Below are 22153 nucleotides of genomic sequence, written 5' to 3'. Positions count from 1 at the left end.
CCCAAAAGTTTAGGGGGGCCTTTCATGTGTTCTCAGGATTCAAGAGGCTAGGCTTGCCAACTGTCTGGATTTTTTCAGGATTCTAAAAAATTGTAAAATTATCCATCTCCAAGTTACAAGGCTGGATAAATGTGTGGATATTTTTCAAAGTTTAGCCTACTACAGATCACTAATGCTCTCCCCTTCCACCGAAGAGGCTGTGGTAGGCTCTAGTTAATGGGAAAGCTGCTCTAGTTATAGGAAGGAGACTGAGCTGCAAAGTCTGTGGAGAAGCTGAAGAGCTCTGTGCTGGGTTTTTGGTCTGGGGGAGGGGCTGCAGAAAAAGATTAGGACTGAAGAATGGGAGAAAATGTGAATGGCTTGCAGTCAGCTCAGGAAATGAACTGGGAGCTAGATGCACTAAACAGGATCAGTAAGACCGCATGAGTCCATTCTGATCCTTGGTAGATTTTAAAAGAGCTATTTTCTGCAACGGGTCAGTAAATGCAATCATCGCTAAACCGACTGTTAGATGATCGCTGACTTTAGTGCATCTGTCCCTGGTGGGTAGACTTGGAAGGAGGTTGCGTAGGGTTACCATATGGCTCCAGAAAAAGGAGGATGGATTGAGACATCCGGATTTTACTTCCACTGAAAGAAATGGAAGTGAAGATGACAGATTGAGACAGCTTGATTTTACTTCCATTGAAAGCACTGGAAGAAAAACCCGGATGTCTCAATCTGTCTTCCTTTTTCTGGAGCCATATGGGTGGGGGCACTGCCTGAAGAAGCATATGAGCAAGGGACAGCACTAGAAAAGACAGTTAGAGAGCGCATGTACTTGTTTATGTTTCTGTGTCTCTGGAGAGGACAGTCTCATATAAATAAAGCTTGCCTTTGAAACTCTGGGTTGGAATGGAGAGATTCACTGGTATCTGTGCACATACTAAGTGGAAAGAATTTTTCAGCCAAATTCCTTGAACACTCATCTAATGCTGCCTATCACTGATTGGTTGAATGGGGATCCAAGAGGAGGAGGGGTTTAAGATTGTTTGAACTATGTAAACATGGTAGTAAACGCTGCCGCCATCTTTGCTCCTTGATTTGCTAGTGAGTCGGATGACAGAAGCGGCTGCGGTGAGGTTTTTTATATATTTGGAAAGAACAATTATATTTGTATATTTATAAAATAGAGTTATAAATTAAAGGAGAGGATGGTTTTATGAGATAGTGAACCTTTCTCCTTCCATTGCAGGGAGATCCTTGATAAAGCACGATGTGCGAAACATGTCGGGTCATCTTCTCCCAGGTCATTTCAGCTAAATAAGATAAGTAGCTTAAAGTTAAGCAGATATATGCAAGTAAAGATCTATTTAATAATTTTATAATTAATATGCTGATGTATGAAATGAATATTTGCTGGCCAATGATGAGGGTCCACATAATCCTTCCCGCTGAGAGCATTTATTAAGCGGTGGAGTGGTGGGACTGAGGTCAAGCCAAGACCAAGCTAAAACCAGCATTGGATTCGGAGTCTTTATTAACAAGTATAAATTTTCAGAAGCATCAAAAAAAATAAATGGTTAAATATTTTATTTGTTTTTCCCATTTGTGAACTTTTTTCACTATTAAAACGTTGTAATTTCATATTGTGTACATATTGCCCTTAAATCTCACTCTTTTGAGAAGTCCATCCTTGAAATCTTTGGTTTGTACCAGAGGTAATAGAAAGTGAAAATGAGTTGCCCACTGCTGCAGACAGTCCACCCTAGGGAGTCATAACAACCAATTCTGCAGAAAGAGGGGGATGGAGACAGGCTATGGCTCTGTACACCCTCAGACCCACATCAGGGGTATTTACTGCATGGAAATAAGTACCTTCATAGGAGTATGGATATGAAAGGCTTTAAGCAGTTGTTTTGTGCCTGACATTATGAGATAGCCTCAGAACCAATGAACTTAGGGAAGGAAACGTTCAAGACCCCGGTGATCAAAGCGGGCAATTCTTCCTTAAGGAACAGCTGAGCAACCATGGAATCATCCCCCTTCTCAGGAGGACGTTCTGACAGTGAATGGTGGGAGATATCAGAGAGAGGGGCATCAGACTGAAGGCACCAAAAGCTCATCTGGATTACTCTGAACCTCCATATGGGCCCGCTTGGACTGTCACTGAGACAAGCCTCCCAAAAGAGCAGGGGGAAGGGACTGAGAGACCAGGTGATGCTTCAATAAGACCTTGTGATGCTTCAATAAGAAGGCCATGTGCATCAAGAGCATAAACTCCAAGGAAAACAGAGAATGTAAATAATCTGATTCCCCTTCACCTAAAACAGGTGGCAAGGTCCCTGGAAGACCAGCCACAGTAAAATCCGACACCATGGGAGGAGCTATTGTCAACATTTCTGCTGAAACTGAGCAAGTCAGTGGCTCAAAAATGGTAGCCACTGAAGTACAAGAAGGAGGAAGCACTGATCCCACCAAAAAAATCAACCAGCGGTCCTACCAAAGCAGCGGGAGTGGTTCACCCACCCAAACTCGATGGAGGACTGAGAGAAAGAGTGCTAACACACATAGTGCAGATCCCTGTGTTTAGGGTTACCATGAGGCTCCAGAAAAAGAAGGATGGATTAAGACATCCAGGCTTTACTTCCATTGCTTTCAATAGAAGTAAAACACGGATGTCTTAATCCATCCTCCTTTTTCTGGAGCCAAATGGTAACCCTACCTGAGTTCAACTGCACCTGAAGGAACAGGCCACCTAGCACCCACACAGAGCTGCACAGACTATGTCCATCTATCTACTGAGATAGAAAGAATACTGAACTTCTGCGCAGGAGGTTATGTGGCAGAGTTCTAGTTTTCTATCTCCATCTGCTTGTAGATGGACACAACCCACAAGTTTCTGGATTGATCTGAGGACAACATGGAAGGAAGCAATTTTGGGCTTGCTCTTTCACACTCACTGACTGATGCAAGCTGTGTCTCTTCTCCCAAGGCAACCACTCTACCTTCCATTTCCTTCAACCTCTGCCCCAGCTCACTCATCTACCTCATTCCTCCAACATCAGCCCTGAGCTTTAAACCACCTGTGGAGCTTCACATGGGACATGCAAGCTTCTGCTCCTCCCCCCCCCCACTGTCCTCTTCCTGACTGCCACTCAGTTCATGGCATATTACCATCTTCTTCTCCTCACGGAGAGTGCTTTCATCTGGCTTGCAAGAATATTCCCACAAATCGACCAACTTCTGCTTCGCCAACATGCTTCCACATTCTCACCAGGAACACCTCATGGGTCTCGTGGCACAATGCACAAACTAATCACAGTTGTCTTCAGCAATTGTCCACTTTATTCCCAGCAAGCCACAGCACCAAAATCAGACAGTTATACTCTGGTATTCATTTCTTGATTAATGTTTCCCCTCTGCATATGTTACAAGGCTGTGAATGTGCAAATTACCCAGGATTAGGTTAATCCTAGGAAAAATAATTCAGGTTGTAACTCCCTGGGGCAGAAGCCTTTTCTATTTGATTTTGAAAAACTGATGGTAAACAAAGGGGAAGATGATGTCAAGCCAGAATATGTTATTCATTTAAGACAAACTCATTGTGGAACTGTTTTACAGAACTTCAAGCAGAATAAGCTTCTTTTCTCCTTACCTGTGTAGTGATAGTGAGGTGGTTTCTTGGGCTCTGTTACCAATAGCATCTCCAAAGCCCCCTAAAAAATCAACAGAAAAATCACTCATGCTTCTCCTGGACTGCAGGGAAGAATTCACCTGAAGTCTGGCAATTTATAAAATAACAGGCAGAACATGCTTTTGCCAAGCACTAGGTTCTCAGGATTTAACAGACAGTGGCAGCAGTTCTTCAGAAACACAGGCAGAAGCACTACATGCACCAGAAAGGTTGCCTTCATATAACTGTTACTATTGGCCTAAAACAATAATGGATAACTTAAATCTTACCTGTTGATTTTCTTTGAATTTCAACAGACTAGTCCAGAAGCTGTGGGTTTCTCCATCGATAAGCAGATAGAGAATAAAGCACTATAAGCCCAGCCCTTTAAGGGCACCCTGCAGACTCAGCCCCTTCAATATTGTGGGATAAAAAAGCAATGGTAACTGGTTTTCTTCAAAATTCCAAAAGAACATTTTCTTCCTAAATTCCATTATTTCTTTTTTTTTTCTATTTTCTTTGAAAAAGAAATGCGAACAGTAGGACAACAGCAACCTACAAACGTAAACAATGTACTAGTAGGCAAAATTAGAAGGAGGGAAATTGGACTGGTCTGGTGGGACTCAAGGAAAGAAAATCAGAAGTAAGCCTTAATATCTCCTTCCTTATACACCAGACCACTCCAAAACCTGTGGACTGTAGCAAAGTACTACTCAAGGTGGGTGGGATTGAAAAACCCTGTCAAGGAAAATAGGGTCAGACAAATGGTCTTCTAAAAAAAAGGGGAAAGAGGTTCAAACAGCAATTTTATAAAGAAATTAAGGGCTCCTTTTACTAAGCTGTGCTAGCGGTTTTAGCAAGCGCTACATTGCCCCGCGAGCTATATGCTAACGCCTCCATAGAGCTTGTGTTAGTATTTTTTGTGTAGCGCGGGATTAGTGCGCGCTAATCTTTAGAGCACTATAAAAACGCTAGCACAGCCCTCCCCTACTCTCCTTCCATCTCATGTACGTTAATCCGAATCCGTCTAGTATTTTTTTAAATATATGATAAAATATTGCTTTTATTTACTTATTTTAACTGTCCCTCATAATCTTTTTATATTGTACACCATCTAGACATTTGTTTTGATAGACGGATATCAAAAATAAAGAAACTTGAAACTAGTAAAAGGAGCCCTAAGTTCTTACCTTAATATCTTTTCTAGCAGATAGCTCTGTCATTCTAGGCAGTAGGGTATTCTCCCCATTCTCGCAAGCCTTGCAGAAGGAACTCATTCCAGGCTTTCTTCAGAGGGCTCTGCTTCCCCCTTCAGTTTATATCAAAGCAAGCGGTAGCCCTATATAGGAACACATAAGAAGGATGGGTATAGGAGACTCACTCATCTACAAATCTGTTCTGCTCTAAAAGTATAACAAACATGCTACAGTCAAAACATTGAAATAACCATACCAATCAGAAACATTTATGGAGCTCAAGCATTCCCCCAAAGTGTTATAGCAATAGATTATTCTTCATACCATTAAGATCTGACATTAGAGTCTCAGTTTTAACTCGAACTTCCTGATTTAGACAGTAGGCAGGTGGAGTAAATATTTACAGGGAAGGGTTCCAGAATGACACTCCTATCTACTAGAAAAGGTATTAGCAAGGGGCCAGATTCTTGTGGTTGCAACACTGGTTTCCAAATGATTTAACCTGATGCATTTTAGTGGCGGATTATAAAAACAGCTTATCTCGGTCTTTAGTGAGCTTTCTAGCAGTCTCCGATACTGCCATGCAAATGGGCTCTTCAATAATGAAATGAGCACTCCAGTGGATTCTTAAAAATCACTGAGTCAGTCTTCAAGAGTGGCGTTGGCTTTTAGCGACAAAAATCAGTGATTGGTCAGGGGGTGTTGGTACAGTGACAGCACTGTTAAAAGCGTATCTTGTGGCTTGTGTTTTGACTGTGGCTAATGAAAGAATTAAAAATTACATGAAGAATCCTAAATTGAAGTTTATTTTATTTTTTAGTGGGAGTGGTAAAAGCATGCTTCTAGAGCATGTGTAATATAGCCACCTTTGGCAGTGGTAGAGATGCCCAGTCTTTCCTGCCGCCAACTGACACACACCACCAGCAGTGAGAGAGATGCCCAGTCTCTCCTGCTGCCAAACGACACACACCACCGGACGTGGGAGAGATGCCCAGTTTCTCCTGCCCAACCGACACACACCCAGGTAGTGGGAGAGATGCTCAATGTCTCCTGCCACCAACCAACACCCCCCATTGCCCCCGCAGCTGCAGGAGTTGCCCATGCTCTGCCAACGCCACGCAACCTCCCCATGCCACTGATGATCTCCATCCTCTCCCTCTTACTTTATTTTCAGAGGGCTGGCTGGAGGTATGCCTACTCCCTCCCTGTTGTAGTGCTGCCAGGGTACAAACTCTATAGAAGAGACAGGACCAACAAGAAGGGTGGAGGAATAGCACTATACATAAAAGACACCATTCCCTCGTCCGGAGTGGATATAGAACCAAAGGCGGAAGGACTGGAGTCATTATGGGTCAAATTACCAGGAAAAGGTGGCCTTGACATAAGATTGGGTCTATACTATCGTCCACCTGGACAAACGGAAGCAAACGACAAACATCTGGCAGCAGAATTGAGGCGGGAAGACAACAACAGGAATGTGACAGTAATGGGAGATTTCAACTACCCCGGGATAAACTGGAGTATTGGAAACTCAAACTGTGCGAGGGAAACAGAATTCTTAGAGGCTGTGAGGGACTGCTTTATGGATCAGCTTGTCAAGGAACCAACAAGAGGAGATGCCACTCTTGACCTAATCCTCAACGGAATAGGGGGACCTGCAAAAGAAGTGGAAGTAGTAGGGCCACTAGGAAACAGTGATCACAACATGATCCAGTACAAATTAGGAGTAAGTACAACAAAAGGGAAAAGAACCACAGTGACAACGTTCAACTTCAAGAAAGGGAACTATGATGCTATGAGAGCAATGGTAAGAAAAAAACTTAGAAACAGCTCAAGGAAAACAGAAACTGTAGAGCAAGCCTGGTCTCTATTCAAGGGCACAGTGCAAGAAGCACAACATATGTACATCCCCATATTTAGAAAAGGGTGCAAAAAAAACCAAACAAAAGACCCCGCATGGATAAACTATGAGGTGAAGAAAGCGATAGGAGACAAAAAAAAATCATTCCGGAAATGGAAAAAGGACCAAACTGGGGAAAACTGGAATGAACACAGGAAATGCCAAAGAGAATGTCACCAAGTGGTTAGGAGAGCGAAAAGAGAATACGAAGTGAGATTGGCCAGGGAGGCAAAAAACTTCAAATCATTCTTTAGATATGTTAAGGGGAAGAAACCGGCGAGGGAGGAAGTAGGACCGTTGGATGACGGAGATAAAAAGGGAGTGATAAAGGAGCAAAAAGAGGTAGCTGACAGGTTAAACAAATTCTTCTCGTCAGTCTTCACAAGCGAGGACACATCCAATGTACCGGAACCCGACGTGATCTTCCATGGTGATCAAGAAGAAAAACTGTCGGCAATAGAGGTGAGCCATGAGGATGTCCTCCAACAGATAGATAGATTGAAAAGCGACAAATCACCAGGCCCAGACGGAATCCACCCTAGGGTACTAAAAGAACTAAGAAATGAGATAGCGGGAATACTCCAACGAGTTTGCAACCTATCCTTGAAAACTGGAGAGATTCCGGAGGACTGGAAGATAGCAAATGTTACACCTATCTTTAAAAAGGGGTCAAGAGGAGACCCGGGAAACTATAGGCCGGTAAGTTTGACATCGGTTCCAGGCAAGATGGTAGAAGCACTGATAAAGGACAGCATCTGTGAGCACATCGAAAAAAATGGGCTGATGAAAGCGAGCCAACATGGCTTCTGCAAGGGAAGATCGTGCCAAACAAACTTACTGCACTTCTTTGAGGGGGTAAACAGCCAGTTGGACAAAGGGGAACCTGTAGACATCATTTACCTTGACTTCCAAAAGGACTTTGACAAGGTACCCCATGAGCGGTTACTTAGGAAGCTGTGGAACCACGGGGTGGAAGGGGACGTACACAGATGGGTCAAACACTGGTTGGCAGGCAGGAGACAGAGGGTTGGAGTGAAGGGTCACTACTCGGGCTGGAGGAAAGTCACGAGCGGAGTTCCGCAGGGGTCTGTACTTGGACCGCTGCTGTTCAATGTATTTATTAATGACCTGGAAACGGGGACGAAATGTGAAGTTATAAAATTTGCGGATGACACTAAACTCTGTAGAAGGGTCAGAACTACGGAAGAGTGTGAGGACCTACAAAGGGACCTAAGCAAACTGGAGGAGTGGGCGAATAAATGGCAGATGAAATTCAATGTAGGGAAATGCAAGGTCATGCATATAGGGAGAAAGAACCCGATGTTCAGCTACCAAATGGGGGGATTAGTATTAGAGGGAAGTAACCTTGAAAGAGATTTGGGTGTACTGGTGGATACAACAATGAAGTCAACGGCGCAATGCGCAGCAGCCGCGAAGAAGGCAAACAGAATGTTGGGTATTATTAAAAATGGTATTACGACCAGAACAAAAGAAGTCATCCTGCCGTTGTATCGGGCAATGGTGCGCCCGCACCTGGAGTACTGTGTTCAGTATTGGTCACCGCACCTTAAGAAGGATATGGCAATACTTGAGAGGGTCCAGAGGAGAGCGACACGAATGATTAAGGGCATGGAAAACCTTTCATACACAGAAAGACTGGAGAAGCTGGAGCTCTTCTCCCTGGAAAAGCGGAGACTCAGAGGAGACATGATAGAGACCTACAAGATCATGAAGGGCATAGAGAGAGTGGAGAGAGACAGATTCTTCAAACTTTCAAAACATAAAAGAACAAGAGGGCATTCGGAAAAATTGGAAGGGGATAGATTCAAAACAAATGCTAGGAAGTTTTTCTTTACTCAGCGGGTGGTGGAGACTTGGAATGCGCTTCCAGAGGATGTAATAGGGCAGAGTACGGTACTGGGGTTTAAGAAAGGATTGGACAATTTCCTGTTGGAAAAGGGGATAGAGGGGTATAGATAGAGGATTATTATGCAGGTCCTGGACCTGTTGGGCCGCCGCGTGAGCGGACTGCTGGGCACGATGGACCTCAGATCTGACCCGGCAGAGGCATTGCTTATGTATCTTATGTATCCTGAGGCTCTGATTGGCTCAGGTTAAGGCCACTCCTATGGGTGGGGCCTTATGCATCTGGACCAATCAGAGCCCCGGTTGCATCCAGAGAGGGGCCTAAGGCTCTGATTGGCCCAGATGCATAAGGCCCCACCCATAGGAGGGGCCTTAAATAACCCGGGCCAATCAGAGCCTCAGGCCTCTCCCCAGATGCATCTGAGGAGGCACCTCAGGCTCTGATTGGCCCACGTATTCTAGAGATTGGGATGGAATCAGTTGGTTCTTTCGAAAATTCACTATCCAACCTTGGCACTGCAAGACCTGAATCACTTGAGCCACTGCTTGTTCTCCTTCCAATAACGACGGAGCTCTGATCAGTCATCCAGCACATAGAATCTCAGGAATCCCAAAATACCAATTACATCGTCTACAATTAGTCCAGAACACTGCTATAAGATTACTTCATCGCTGTTCTAAGTTTAATCACATCACACCACTTCTAAAATCAGAACACATCCTTCCAGTCTCATATCGCATCCCTTTCAAATATAATATTCTTTCTCACCAGATTCTATTGACTGGTCTTCCCTCCTTTTCATATAGTCTCTTTGTCCAATACTCACCGCAAAGAACCCTACGTTCTTCACAACAGTAGCTATTAGTCGTTCTTTCATTCCAACAACTTTTCCTTGATTTTCATAGGAATTCTTCATTATCTGTTATGGCTCCTACTTTCTGGAATTCTTTGCCTTTTTATCTCCATTCAGAAAAATCAATTGTGACCTTTAAGATACAATTAAAGGCATATTATTTCTCCTTGGCCTTCTGCTCTTAATTTATTTTTCTTGGATGGCAACCTTTCCCAAAAGTTGCATTCTTGGTTTTCTCATATCAGGTGGACAGAACTAATTTTGTTTCCTCCCCTACCATATTGTTCATCCCTCTCCCCAATCTTTTTGTTTTTATTGTAACTGCTGATTCCCTTCTTTCCTCATGTTTTCAATTGTATTTTACGGTTTGTTTAATTTTTGTTTCCTACTCTATTTTTATATTGTTTATCTTAAATATTTACCTTTGGTTTTATATTTGCGGTATATTAAATAAACTGAACTTGAACTTAGAAATATGCAGGTAGGCTTTTGTCAAGTCTAGAAAAGCTAGAAATTCCCCTGGATCCACCACTATGATGACTGACCACACAGTTTCCATGTGAAAGCGTGGAACCTTCAGGGCTTCGTTGTCATGTGTGAGATCCAGAATGGGTCTCCAGTTCTCTGAGCTTTTTTTGGGCACTATGAAGTATATGGAGTATCAACCTGAGCCAGATTCTTCTGGTGGCACTGGCTTTATACTTGAATTTCTATAAGTCTCTGTACTGTTGCCAATACTCTGCATGACCTATCTGGTCACCCCACCGGAGAGTCCACAAACCAGTTTGTTAAGGAATGGGTAAACTTGAGCTTGAACTATTCCTGAATGATCTCCAGTACCCAGTGGCCTGACAAGATCTGCGCCCAGCCTCCGCAAATGCCAACAGCCTTCTTCCTCAGGGGGAAGACTTCGGCCCTAGCATCACTGCACTTTCTTGAAGGCTGATGTAAAATAAGAACTGGAGCTTGGCTTCGCCTAGGTCCTGTGAATCTGTCTTGATCCCTGACAGATCTCTGAGATGAGGCTCAGAAGGAGCCTCATCTCAGAGATCCTGTCAGGGATCAACAACTGTCAAAAGTGCCTGGGAGTATGGAAAATTAGACCACCAAGAACCTCAAGAGGTTCATGGACCACTCTCAGGCAGAGGACAGTAATCTGAAATGCTGGCCATCAAATAATCCAGACCCTTTCTGAACATCTGTACTTTAAAAAGGAGCATTGGAGATGAAATCTCCCATCCATTGCCTGATCCAGAGCATTCTGTGGTCTGAAATCGAATAAGCCGAGACTTTGCTCATGACTCTGATGATGTCTTAGAAAGCATCAGCTACATAATCCACCCCTACTAGCAAATGCTAGTGCAAAAACTCATCCTCTGCTATGATGAGCCTACGCATCTTGGTATAGTAACATAGTAACATAGTAGATGACGGCAGATAAAGACCCGAATGGTCCATCCAGTCTGCCCAACCTGATTCAATTTAAATTTTTTTTTTTTTTTCTTCTTAGCTATTTCTGGGCGAGAATCCAAAGCTTTTCCCGGTACTGTGCTTGGGTTCCAACTGCCGAAATCTCTGTTAAGACTTACTCCAGCCCATCTACACCCTCCCAGCCATTGAAGCCCTCCCCTGCCCATCCTCCTCCAAACGGCCATGCACAGACACAGACCGTACAAGTCTGCCCAGTAACTGGCCTAGTTCAATCTTTAATATTATTTTCTGATTCTAAATCTTCTGTGTTCATCCCACGCTTCTTTGAACTCAGTCACAGTTTTACTCTCCACCACCTCTCTCGGGAGCGCATTCCAGGCATCCACCACCCTCTCCGTAAAGTAGAATTTCCTAACATTGCCCCTGAATCTACCACCCCTCAACCTCAAATTATGTCCTCTGGTTTTACCATTTTCCTTTCTCTGGAAAAGATTTTGTTCTACGTTAATACCCTTTAAGTATTTGAACGTCTGAATCATATCTCCCCTGTCTCTCCTTTCCTCTAGGGTATACATATTCAGGGCTTCCAGTCTCTCCTCATACGTCTTCTGGCGCAAGCCTCCTATCATTTTCATCGCCCTCCTCTGGACCGCCTCAAGTCTTCTTACGTCTTTCGCCAGATACGGTCTCCAAAACTGAACACAATACTCCAAGTGGGGCCTCACCAATGACCTGTACAGGGGCATCAACACCTTCTTCCTTCTACTGACTACGCCTCTCTTTATACAGCCCAGAATCCTTCTGGCAGCAGCCACTGCCTTGTCACACTGTTTTTTCGCCTTTAGATCTTCGGACACAATCACCCCAAGGTCCCTCTCCCCGTCCGTGCATATCAGCTTCTCTCCTCCCAGCATATACGGTTCCTTCCTATTATTAATCCCCAAATGCATTACTCTGCATTTCTTTGCATTGAATTTTAGTTGCCAGGCATTAGACCATTCCTCTAACTTTTGCAGATCCTTTTTCATATTTTCCACTCCCTCTACGGTGTCTACTCTGTTACAAATTTTGGTATCATCTGCAAAAAGGCACACTTTTCCTTCTAACCCTTCAGCAATGTCACTCACAAACATATTGAACAGGATTGGCCCCAGCACCAAACCCTGAGGGACTCCACTAGTCACCTTTCCTTCCTTCGAGCGACTTCCATTAACCACCACCCTCTGGCGTCTGTCCGACAGCCAGTTTCTGACCCAGTTCACCACTTTGGGTCCTAACTTCAGCCCTTCAAGTTTGTTCAACAGCCTCCTATGAGGAACTGTATCAAAGGCTTTGCTGAAATCCAAGTAAATTACATCTAGCATATGTCCTCGATCCAGCTCTCTGGTCACCCAATCAAAAAATTCAATCAGGTTCGTTTGGCACGATTTACCTTTTGTAAAGCCATGTTGCCTCGGATCCTGTAACCCATTAGATTCAAGAAAATATACTATCCTTTCTTTCAGCAACACTTCCATTATTTTTCCAACAACTGAAGTGAGGCTCACCGGCCTGTAGTTTCCTGCTTCATCCTTGTGACCACTTTTATGAATAGGGACCACATCCGCTCTCCTCCAATCCCCAGGAATCACTCCCGTCTCCAGAGATTTGTTGAACAAGTCTTTAATAGGACTCGCCAGAACCTCTCTGAGTTTCCTTAGTATCCTGGGATGGATCCCGTCTGGTCCCATCGCTTTGTCCACCTTCAGTTTTTCAAGTTGCTCATAAACACCCTCCTCCGTGATCGGCGCAGAATCTACTCCATTTTCTCGTGTAACTTTGCCGGACAATCTCGGTCCTTCTCCAGGATTTTCTTCTGTGAACACAGAACAGAAGTATTTGTTTAGCACATTTGCTTTCTCCTCATCACTCTCCACATATTTGTTCCCAGCATCTTTTAGCCTAGCAATTCCATTTTTTATCTTCCTCCTTTCACTAATATATCTGAAAAAATTTTTATCTCCCTTTTTTACATTTTTAGCCATTTGTTCTTCCGCCTGTGCCTTCGCCAAACGTATTTCTCTCTTGGCTTCTTTCAATTTCACCCTGTAGTCCTTTCTGCTCTCCTCTTCTTGGGTTTTTTTATATTTCATGAATGCCAACTCTTTCGCCTTTATTTTCTCAGCCACTAGGTTGGAGAACCATATCGGCTTCCTTTTTCTCTTGTTTTTATTGATTTTCTTCACATAAAGGTATGACAAGTGTGTGCCACAAGAAAGGCTGCTGTAGTTGCTTTGACTCCTAAGACCAAAGTTTTGAACTGCCTTTTCAGTACCACATCCACTCTATGATCCTGCATATCGTTTAATACTATACCTCTCTCGCTTGGCAGGGACATGTGCTTGGTTATCTGATCAACCAAGGAATCCACCTTAGGCTGAGCAAACATCTGTTGACACTCCTGTGCCACAGGATAAAACCTAGACATTGTCTTGTCTACCTTTAAAGAGTGCTCAGGAGCATCCCAGTGCTCCATGACTAAAACACTCATATAAGGATGCCAGGGAACAGATGTAGGCTGCACTCTCACTTCAATTAGGATAGAACACTGAGTGGAAGTGGTCTACTGGAAGTCTAACTGTAACTCTTGAAGGGAGTCAGTAATGAGCTCTAATAACATTGAAAGCTAGGACAGAGGGTGTACTGTAGGATCCTCTCTTTAGTTGAGGGCCACCACTGCTTCCTGTGACCCTATAACTCCCAGCAGGGAAGACTCACTCTGTGACAGCAAAGGCATACAGACTGGTTCCTTGCATTCTGAGTCCATCAGAAAGGTCCACAGGATCCTGGTCAGCCACTACCAATAACCCTGATGTGTCCTGGGAGCCCAAGCCCCCTTACGTGACCCCTGGCTCGATGTCAATCCTCATATGAGGATCCTGGCTATCCAAATAAGCTCTCTACATCAAATTAACAAATTCAGGAGAAAAGGCTTTACTAAACATCACCAAGACCCCTTTAGATAACTCCATCTTACGTCTCGGGCTCCACGGCTTCCACGCTCTAACACTTAGGTACACTGCTGTTCTGGGGCTCTGGGAGAGATTTTTCTCATGGTGGACAGACACCCCAGAGGTTCCTCAGACCTATAGACCAAAGGTGAGGTTAAGCCTGACACTCCCATCTCCCCTTCACATTGTACGCGGCTTGTGGCACAAGTTTGCTTTTCTGGCATCCATCCAGTGCAACACTGGCATGAATTAGGGGTAGAAGACCTGAGGACTCCATCCCTGCCAGTTTTGAGACAAAACAAGGTGATTTGAAGGATCTGGAGAACTTTGAAAAAAAATTGGGAAATCCAAGATGGCTGCAGTAGCAGCATTTTAGCGCCAAGAAACATTTCAGAAATGCTTTAATTAAAAGTTTAAAATCCCCCATAGAAAACAGGATTTTATAGGTGGGGGACACTACAGGATGTGGCATAAACCTTCAAAAATAAGTCTTTCATACACTCCTCACCCCATCCCCTTGATTTTGCCCATATGCAGTAATAGCCTTACTTACTCACTGTGACATGTGCTCTGAAGGTGCTGCAACCTGCATCAGCTCTAAGAAGTAGCTGGTTCTGGGAGAAGAAACCCTTACTCAATCAGCCAGTCCTCCAAATACTTAGAACTTCACACTGTCAGTCAGACTGAAGTTGGACTAATCCTCAACCCCCACAAAATGGCACATACGAAGGGAGGGAGGCGAAATCGCAGTTGGCACCCTGAAGAGCCTCGCTGAGCCCCCTGCGGATGCCTAAGAGCCTGCTGCAGACCCAAGTCTGCTTTTTTTCTATGCAGGCAGAGCTTTTTCCCACACTGAGGAGCTCTGGTGCACCGATAACTGTAAAACTGCAAAAAAAAAGTACTGAAAATAATAAAGAAATATGAGTATAAAGAGCAGAGCAGAAAGACACCTTCCAGTTCACATGCAGAATGAAAAACTGAAGGAGGCAGTAGAGCCCTCTAGAGGAGGAGCTAAAAACTAGAGAATGACACGGTGGCGGTTTACCCGCGGCCACCGCATTTTAGCCGCGGGTCACCCGCCGAAACGGGGAACGAAAACTAGCAGTCGCTGCGGCGACGGGGACAAGGCCATTCACCGCCCGTGGGGCGTGAATGGTCTTGTCCCCGCAGTGAGGCATGAAGAATTGCGCGGTCCCCGCAGCCCACACCCGCCTGCCCAATCGATCCTAGTGATTAGCCAGCTCTCTCCCTTCTCATCACCTTAGTTTGTAGGTTTTCTTTTTCGGCGACCCGCACACTATCAGAGAGCCGCGCACCCGCTGCTGCTCAGTTTCGATCTTCTGCTCTGACGCAACCGGAAACAGGAAGTTGCAGCAGAGCAGAAGATTCAACACTGAGCAGCCGCGCGTGCACGGCTCTTTGGGAAAGCGTGCAGGTCGCCGAAAAAGAATGCCTACAAACTAAGGTGAGGAGAAGGGAGAGAGCTGGCTAAACAGTAGGATCCATTGGGCAGGCGGGTGGTGGCTTCGGGGACCGTGCGATCGCTCGCGGCTCAAATTGTAAGGAGGGAGTGAAAGGGAAAAGGATTCTGGGCCAAGGGGATGAAGACGGAAAGAAAAACCCACAGCGGGAAAGAAAGGGAAGGACAGGCAGGTGAGCCAGATGCTAGAAGCAGGGGGGGGGGAAGAAAGAGGGAAAAAAGCTAGATGGGGTTGAAAAGAAGAGACACACTGGTATGGAAGAGGAAGATAGGGAAAATCTGGACACAGGAAGGTAACAGAAAGGGGAAATTATGTGCATGGGGCATAGGGACAGAGACATAAAGGGGACATGCCATGGGGATGGTATATGGGCATAGGGGGGGGCAATGGCAGATACATAGGGGAGATATTAGAAATGGGGAAAATAGGAGCACAGAAGCGAGATGGTTTGTGGGGATGGGACAGGGAACGAGCTTGCAGGCACAAATTACATTGTAACATGCCATAAAAATAAGAGGGAGGAAGGTAGGTAGATAGATAGGCCACGCCAGAGGAGCTGAAGGGTAGTAGAAAGGAACAGATGGTAAAGGAGGAAGGGAAGGGTGGTGGTGGAAAGGAATAGGACAGACATTGAAGGAGGGTGGAGAGGAACAGACCCTGAAGGGAAATGTGGAAGACAGAGTGGGAAGAAGACAGATGCCAGACTATGGGGGAGCGGAGGGAAGAAGATGGGTGCTAGACCAATTGGGGGGGGTGAAGGGAGAGGCACAGTAACAGCAAATGGAAGACGCAGAGAGAAGACACACAGTGGATGGAAGGAATTGAATGAGAAGATGTGGAAAGCAGAAACCAGACAACAAAGGTAGAAAAAAAATTATATTTATTTATTTATTTTTTGCTTTCGGATAAAGTAGCATATTAGTTGTGTTGATAAAAATTTATAAACAAAGCCCTGCCAGCTGAACATCTCTTTCTCTAGTTCAGCAGTAGGAACTTTGATTTATAAGAAAGGAATAAGCTAAATATTACAGTACTAAGGCTTATATGGATGCAGCGGGGACGGTGACGGGGCGGTGAATGGGATGGCAGTGGCGGTAACGGGGCGGTGAAAGGGATGGCGGTGACGGTGACGGGGCAGTGAAGGGAACGGCGGTGACGGGGCGGTGCAGAGGATGGTGGGCCGGTGACAGGGACAGATTTTTTCCCCGTGTCATTCTCTACTAAAAACCTAGAATGGATTCCTTCTGCACGGCTCATGAGGATGGGGAGAATACTCTACTGTCCAGAATGGCATACCTATTGCACTAGAATAAATAATAGATTAAAAGAGCTCTCAATATCTACCAAAAAGCTATGACTCAACATGGTGCCGTGTTTCAGCACTTAGAAACCTACATCAGGAGTCATAATCTTATGGTAAATGCACAGTTATATAAATATTTTAATGAGCACACACTCTTGGAAACACAAACAGGCAAACACTTTTATGGCTGTGGTTACAACCCAACAGCTTTCTATGCAAGAAAGCAGAAGATTGAAACTTCAGGACTAAGAACAGAAGGGTAGTCAGACTACTCCCGAATTCTTTTAATAAAAATTCTTTATGTAAAACAAATTCAGAGAACAACAGTTACTTTCCTGTCAGAGCCTACTGAGACAGCTCAGGATCTAATAATACTGCTCTTTCTATCAGTTCCTCAGATCCTGAAGGCCCTCCTAGAGAAGATGGGAGACAAAATGGCTGTCATTTCTACCTCTTTTTTCAAGGGGGAACTCTGCTTTGTATCGCTGACCCCCTCGATGGATGTTCTCTACTGATTGTCTCTATCTGTTTTACATCCATTAGACTGCTGATGCGATCTAAAGTAAGACTCGACCCTAAAGTGCCCTGAAGAAGTTCACCAACTCTCACATCAAGAGCCGTGCTTTGTCTGCTCTACTAGTGCTTCATTGCAATAGCAGGAACACACCACCGGCAGTGAACATAAGAACATAAGCAGTGCCTCCGCTGGGTCAGACCAGAGGTCCATCGTGCCCAGCAGTCCGCACACGCGGTGGCCCAACAGGTCCAGGACCTGTGCAGTAATCCTCTATCTATATCCCTCTATTCCCTTTTCCAGCAGGAAATTGTCCAATCCTTTCTTGAACCCCAGTACTGTACTCTGCCCTATTACGTCCTCTGGAAGCGCATTCCAGGTGTCCACCACACGTTGGGTAAAGGAGAACTTCCTAGCATTCATTTTGAATCTGTCCCCTTTCAACTTTTCCAAGTGCCCTCTTGTTCTTTTATTATTCGAAAGTTTGAAGAATCTGTCCCTCTCTACTTTCTCTATGCCTTTCATGATCTTGTAAGTCTCTATCATATCCCCTCTAAGTCTCCTCTTCTCCAGGGAAAAGAGTCCCAGTTTTTCTAATCTCTCAGCGTATGACAGGTTTTCTATCCCTTTTATCAGACGTGTCGCTCTTCTCTGAACCCTCTCGAGTAACGCCATATCTTTCTTAAGGTACGGCGACCAATATTGGACGCAGTACTCCAGATGCGGACGCACCATCGCCCGATACAACGGCAGGATAACTTCTTTCGTTCTGGTTGTAATACCCTTCTTGATTATGCCTAGCATTCTATTTGCCTTCTTAGCGGCCGCTGCGCACTGTGCCGTCGGCTTCATTGTCATGTCCACCATTACCCCCAAGTCCCTTTCTTGGGTGCTCTCCTTCAATAATATCAAGGAGATAGACCACAACCAGGGCGAAGATTACCCTAGCCGCACTCTTCCCAGACTGAAAGCCAGAAAATAAACACACTGGCTGCACAAATATCACCCTTCCTTGGGAAGTGCTGAAAAGGCTCCCTTCTCTATCTCCATGGGTGCTGCTGCTTTGCTGCCACCACTGCTAAAAAAAAAGATTTCTAGAAACTCCTTTCTATTATTTTTTAAATTTTTTTTTTTTTTTAATTAAAGAGGAAGGTGTAATATTTAATAGGAGAGAAACTCCTGGCAACTACAAGCAGCTTCAAACACTGGAGGGAGAGAAGTAACAGTGTATGGTGGGGTGGAGATAGGGAGCAAGGACTCAGATTCCTCTTTGTCCTCCTCAAGAAAGAACAAATCTCAAAAGCTAGACACCCCTTTGCTCAATTGGCTTTTAGTTCTCTAACTGCACCAGGAGCCATCTATAACAGCTATCTAGATGCTGGAAGGTCTGTCCCATCACCATCTGCTAGAAACAGAAATACTGAAGTGGCTGAGTCTGAAGGGTGCCTTTATAGGGCAGAGCTCACAATGCTTTGTTCTGTCTCCATCTGCTGGTCAATAGACATAACCCATAGGTTCTAGATTGGTCTGGGGGAGACTGAGGACTGATAAAAATGCTTATATTTTATATGTTTCTATTTGTTACTCTCCAATATGTGTTTCCTTCCTTTCTTATTATTGATGGTGTTCTTTTCAATTTCAGTTTTATATTGTACTAGCTGATGCCCCGGCGTTGCACGGGTATTTAATTATAGCAATAACACTGTAAATGGATTCAAATAAAGATACTTTATAGTGGTGAATGAAATTATTTTTTTACAGCTTAATAAAAAGTACAATATTCAAATTATAATGTGAAATATTTGACAAAATGAATACAATACAACTAACGCAAAACGTGATTATAAACAACATTTTTAGTTTCACCTCCAGGAGCAAGAACATATAAATTGTTGGGTGAACCCACCCTTGAGCAAGCAACATAGAGTTGTGGGCCGAGAGACCCCCAGAACATAACACCCCAGGTAGTGAGGGATCTGCATACCAAGTTTTGTTCAAATCGGTCAAGCCGTTTTTGAATTACTGTGAGAATAGCAGCTTTTTACATTTTTTCCATTGACATGAATGGGTGATATCTGCTTATCTGTCTGTAGCTCCGCCCACGTGTGCAGGTGGGCCGCGAGACCCCCAGAACATATCAGCCCAGGTAGTGAGGGATCTGCATACCAAGTTTCGTTAAAATCGGTCAAGCCGGTTTTGAATTACTGTGAGAATGGCAGCTTTTTACATTTTATCCATTGACATGAATGGGTAAAATCTGATTTTCTGTTTGTAGCTCCGCCCACGTGTGCAGGTGGGCCGCGAGACCCCCAGAACATATCACCCCAGGTAGTGAGGGATCAGCATACCAAGTTTCGTTCAAATAGGTCAAGCCGTTTTTGAATTACTGTGAGAATGGCAGCTTTTTACATTTTTTCCATTGACATGAATGGGTGAAATCTGATTTTGTTTGTAGCTCCGCCCACGTGTGCAGGTGGGCCGCGAGACCCCCAGAACATATCACCCCAGGTAGTGAGGGATCTGCATACCAAGTTTCGTTCAAAGCGGTCAAGCCGTTTTTGAATTACTGTGAGAATGGCAGCTTTTTACATTTTTCCATTGACATGAATGGGTGAAATCTGATTTTATGTTTGTAGCTCCGCCCACTTGTGCAGGTGGGCCGCGAGACCCCCAGAACATATCATCCCAGGTAGTGAGGGATCTGCATACCAAGTTTCGTTCAAATCGGTCAAGCCGTTTTTGCGTGATCGCGCACATACACACACACATACATACCTCCGATTTTATATATATAGATTTTATTAATTTCAATGCAAACTGTCAAGATATATAATTCAAAAATGGTGGTATATCAAGATTTTCATAAACATAAAATGATAAAGAAGTGACATTTTCCTGACAATGCAGTATTCAATTTGAAGGTTTTCTGAATTAAAAATAAACTTTGCACATAAAAAAATATCAAACTAAATACCCTTGAGCACGCATGTTTCTTACAATGTTGCATTCAATCTAAAGCTTTCCTGAATTAAAATAAACTTTACACATAAAAAATATTAAACTAAATGTTCGTATATATGCATGTTTCTTTTCTATGTTGTAAGAGTATTATTTTGGCAGTGTTTCCCAATCCTGTCTTGGAGGCCCACCCAAGGAGTCAAGATTTCAGGATTGCCACAAAGGAGAAATTAGGTCTTACTTGCTAATTTTCTTTCTTTTAGTCCCTCCAGACCAACACAGACAGATGGGTTTACACTTTTCTGTCAGCAGGTGGAGACTGAGAACACACTGAATTCTAACAGTACAAGTGGGCTGTGCAGTCCCTCCTAAAATCAGTCTGATGAATAGCCAAGCAGGAACCATACCGCCATCCAGCTGGAAGAGCTTTTTTTTTCCTTTTTTTGTATTATAATTTGAAAGAAAAACACAATTGTTGGAGAAGAATTGGAACAGGCACCCAAAACTTTGCCCACAGTTCGCCAGTTACACCAGAAGAGCCAGATGCCGCTGCTCCACAAAAACTATGTACACTCCCCAGAAAAGAAAAGGCAAAAAAAAAGAACAAAATCACTAGATTGTATTCCCGAGAAAAAAACAACTCTTCGCATCATCACGCACAAACACTGGGTGGGTTCTGGGCTGGTCTGGAGGGACTAAAAGAAAGAAAATTAGCAGGTTAAGACCTAATTTCTCCTATTTTAGCGTCCCTCCAGACTAGCACAGATAGATGGGATATACCAAAGTAGTATCTATCACAGGTGGGACCCACAACGCACTCAACAAAAACCACATCCCTATGAGCCTGAACGTCCACCCTGGAGTAATACACAAAAGAATGCAGAGAAGATCACACCAAAGCCTTACAGATATCCACCAGAGACACAAGAGAAGGCTCTGCCCAGGAAGCCAACTGACCCCGAGTGGAATGAGCTTTGAGAAATTCCAGAACTGGTTTCTTCTGAAGAAGGTATGCCGAAGCAACAGCCTCCTTGAACCTGCATGCAATCAAAGCCTTAGAGGCACCTTCCTTCTTATGATTGCCCGCTAGGAGAATAAATAGATGATCCAACCATCAGAACTCCTGAGTCATTTTCATGTAAGTGCAGAATACTCTGCAGACATCCAACTTGCAGAACTATCTCTGCTCTAAAGTACCCTCCCGACTACCCAAAACTGGAAGGGCAACTATCTGATTCACATGAAAAGGGGAAACAACCTTAGGAAGAAAAGAGCAGGCCGCAGCACCACACGCTCCTTTGAAAATTCCAAGAAGGGAGCATGACAAGATAAGGCTTGCAACTCTGACACACGTCTTGCTGAAGTAATGGCTACAAGAAAAAACATCTTCAAAGTAAGGTCTTTCAGTGTGTAGAAGCTAAGGGGCTCAAAAGGAGGTCAAATCAACATTGAAAGTGCCAGATTGAGATTCCAAGTCTGATCCGAAGGGCATACCAGAAGCAGAATCAACTTTGCCGCCATCAAGAACCAGACTACATCAGGAAGAGACAACTGGTGACCACGCAAAAGACCTCTAAAGGAAGACAAGGCCGCCACCTGCATCCTCAAGGAGGACCAGGCTACTTCCAGGCCATCCTGCAAAAACTCCAAAATGTGCGGAAGAGACACCCGCAGGGGAACTACCACATGTGCGGAACACCAGTGCTCGAAGATGAACCAAATGTGCATATTAGCTAGAGGCATGGAGAACCTGTGAGAACCTAAAAGAGTAGAGACCACTTTATCTGAATAGCCTTTCTTGCTTAGGTGTCCCCTTTCAAGAGCCAAGCTCTTGAAGAGGACCCAGATCAAACATGGGAATAGGACTCTGAGTCAAAAGATCATCCGAGAGGGGCAGAGGAAGATCCTCGTACCACAGGTGCCTGGGCCAATCCGGCGCCATTAGCATCACGCAGCTTGCATGACGTGCAATGCAAAGAACTCTGCCCATCAGCGGCCACGGAGG

General features: G+C 44.3%; 1 protein-coding gene across 5 annotated transcripts in view; it reads right to left on the bottom strand.

The window, feature by feature from the left end:
* The window catches only part of ZNF541 (zinc finger protein 541), a 220630-nt gene that overhangs the window by 39470 nt on the left and 159007 nt on the right, over positions 1–22153 (bottom strand). For all 5 annotated transcript variants that reach the window (XR_004540499.1, XM_033957312.1, XM_033957315.1 and 2 more), the window contains one exon: positions 3638–3698. Coding sequence is in view for 4 of the 5 variants with exons in the window: in XM_033957312.1 (XP_033813203.1) it covers positions 3638–3698 (61 nt within the window). In the remaining variant the exon portion in view is untranslated. The remainder of the gene's footprint in view (positions 1–3637; positions 3699–22153) is intronic.

Source organism: Geotrypetes seraphini, chromosome 8 (assembly GCF_902459505.1).
Source record: "Geotrypetes seraphini chromosome 8, aGeoSer1.1, whole genome shotgun sequence".
Lineage (NCBI taxonomy): Eukaryota > Metazoa > Chordata > Amphibia > Gymnophiona > Dermophiidae > Geotrypetes > Geotrypetes seraphini.
Note: the sequence above shows the minus strand (reverse complement) of the source record. Positions and strands in the feature narration are given on the sequence as shown.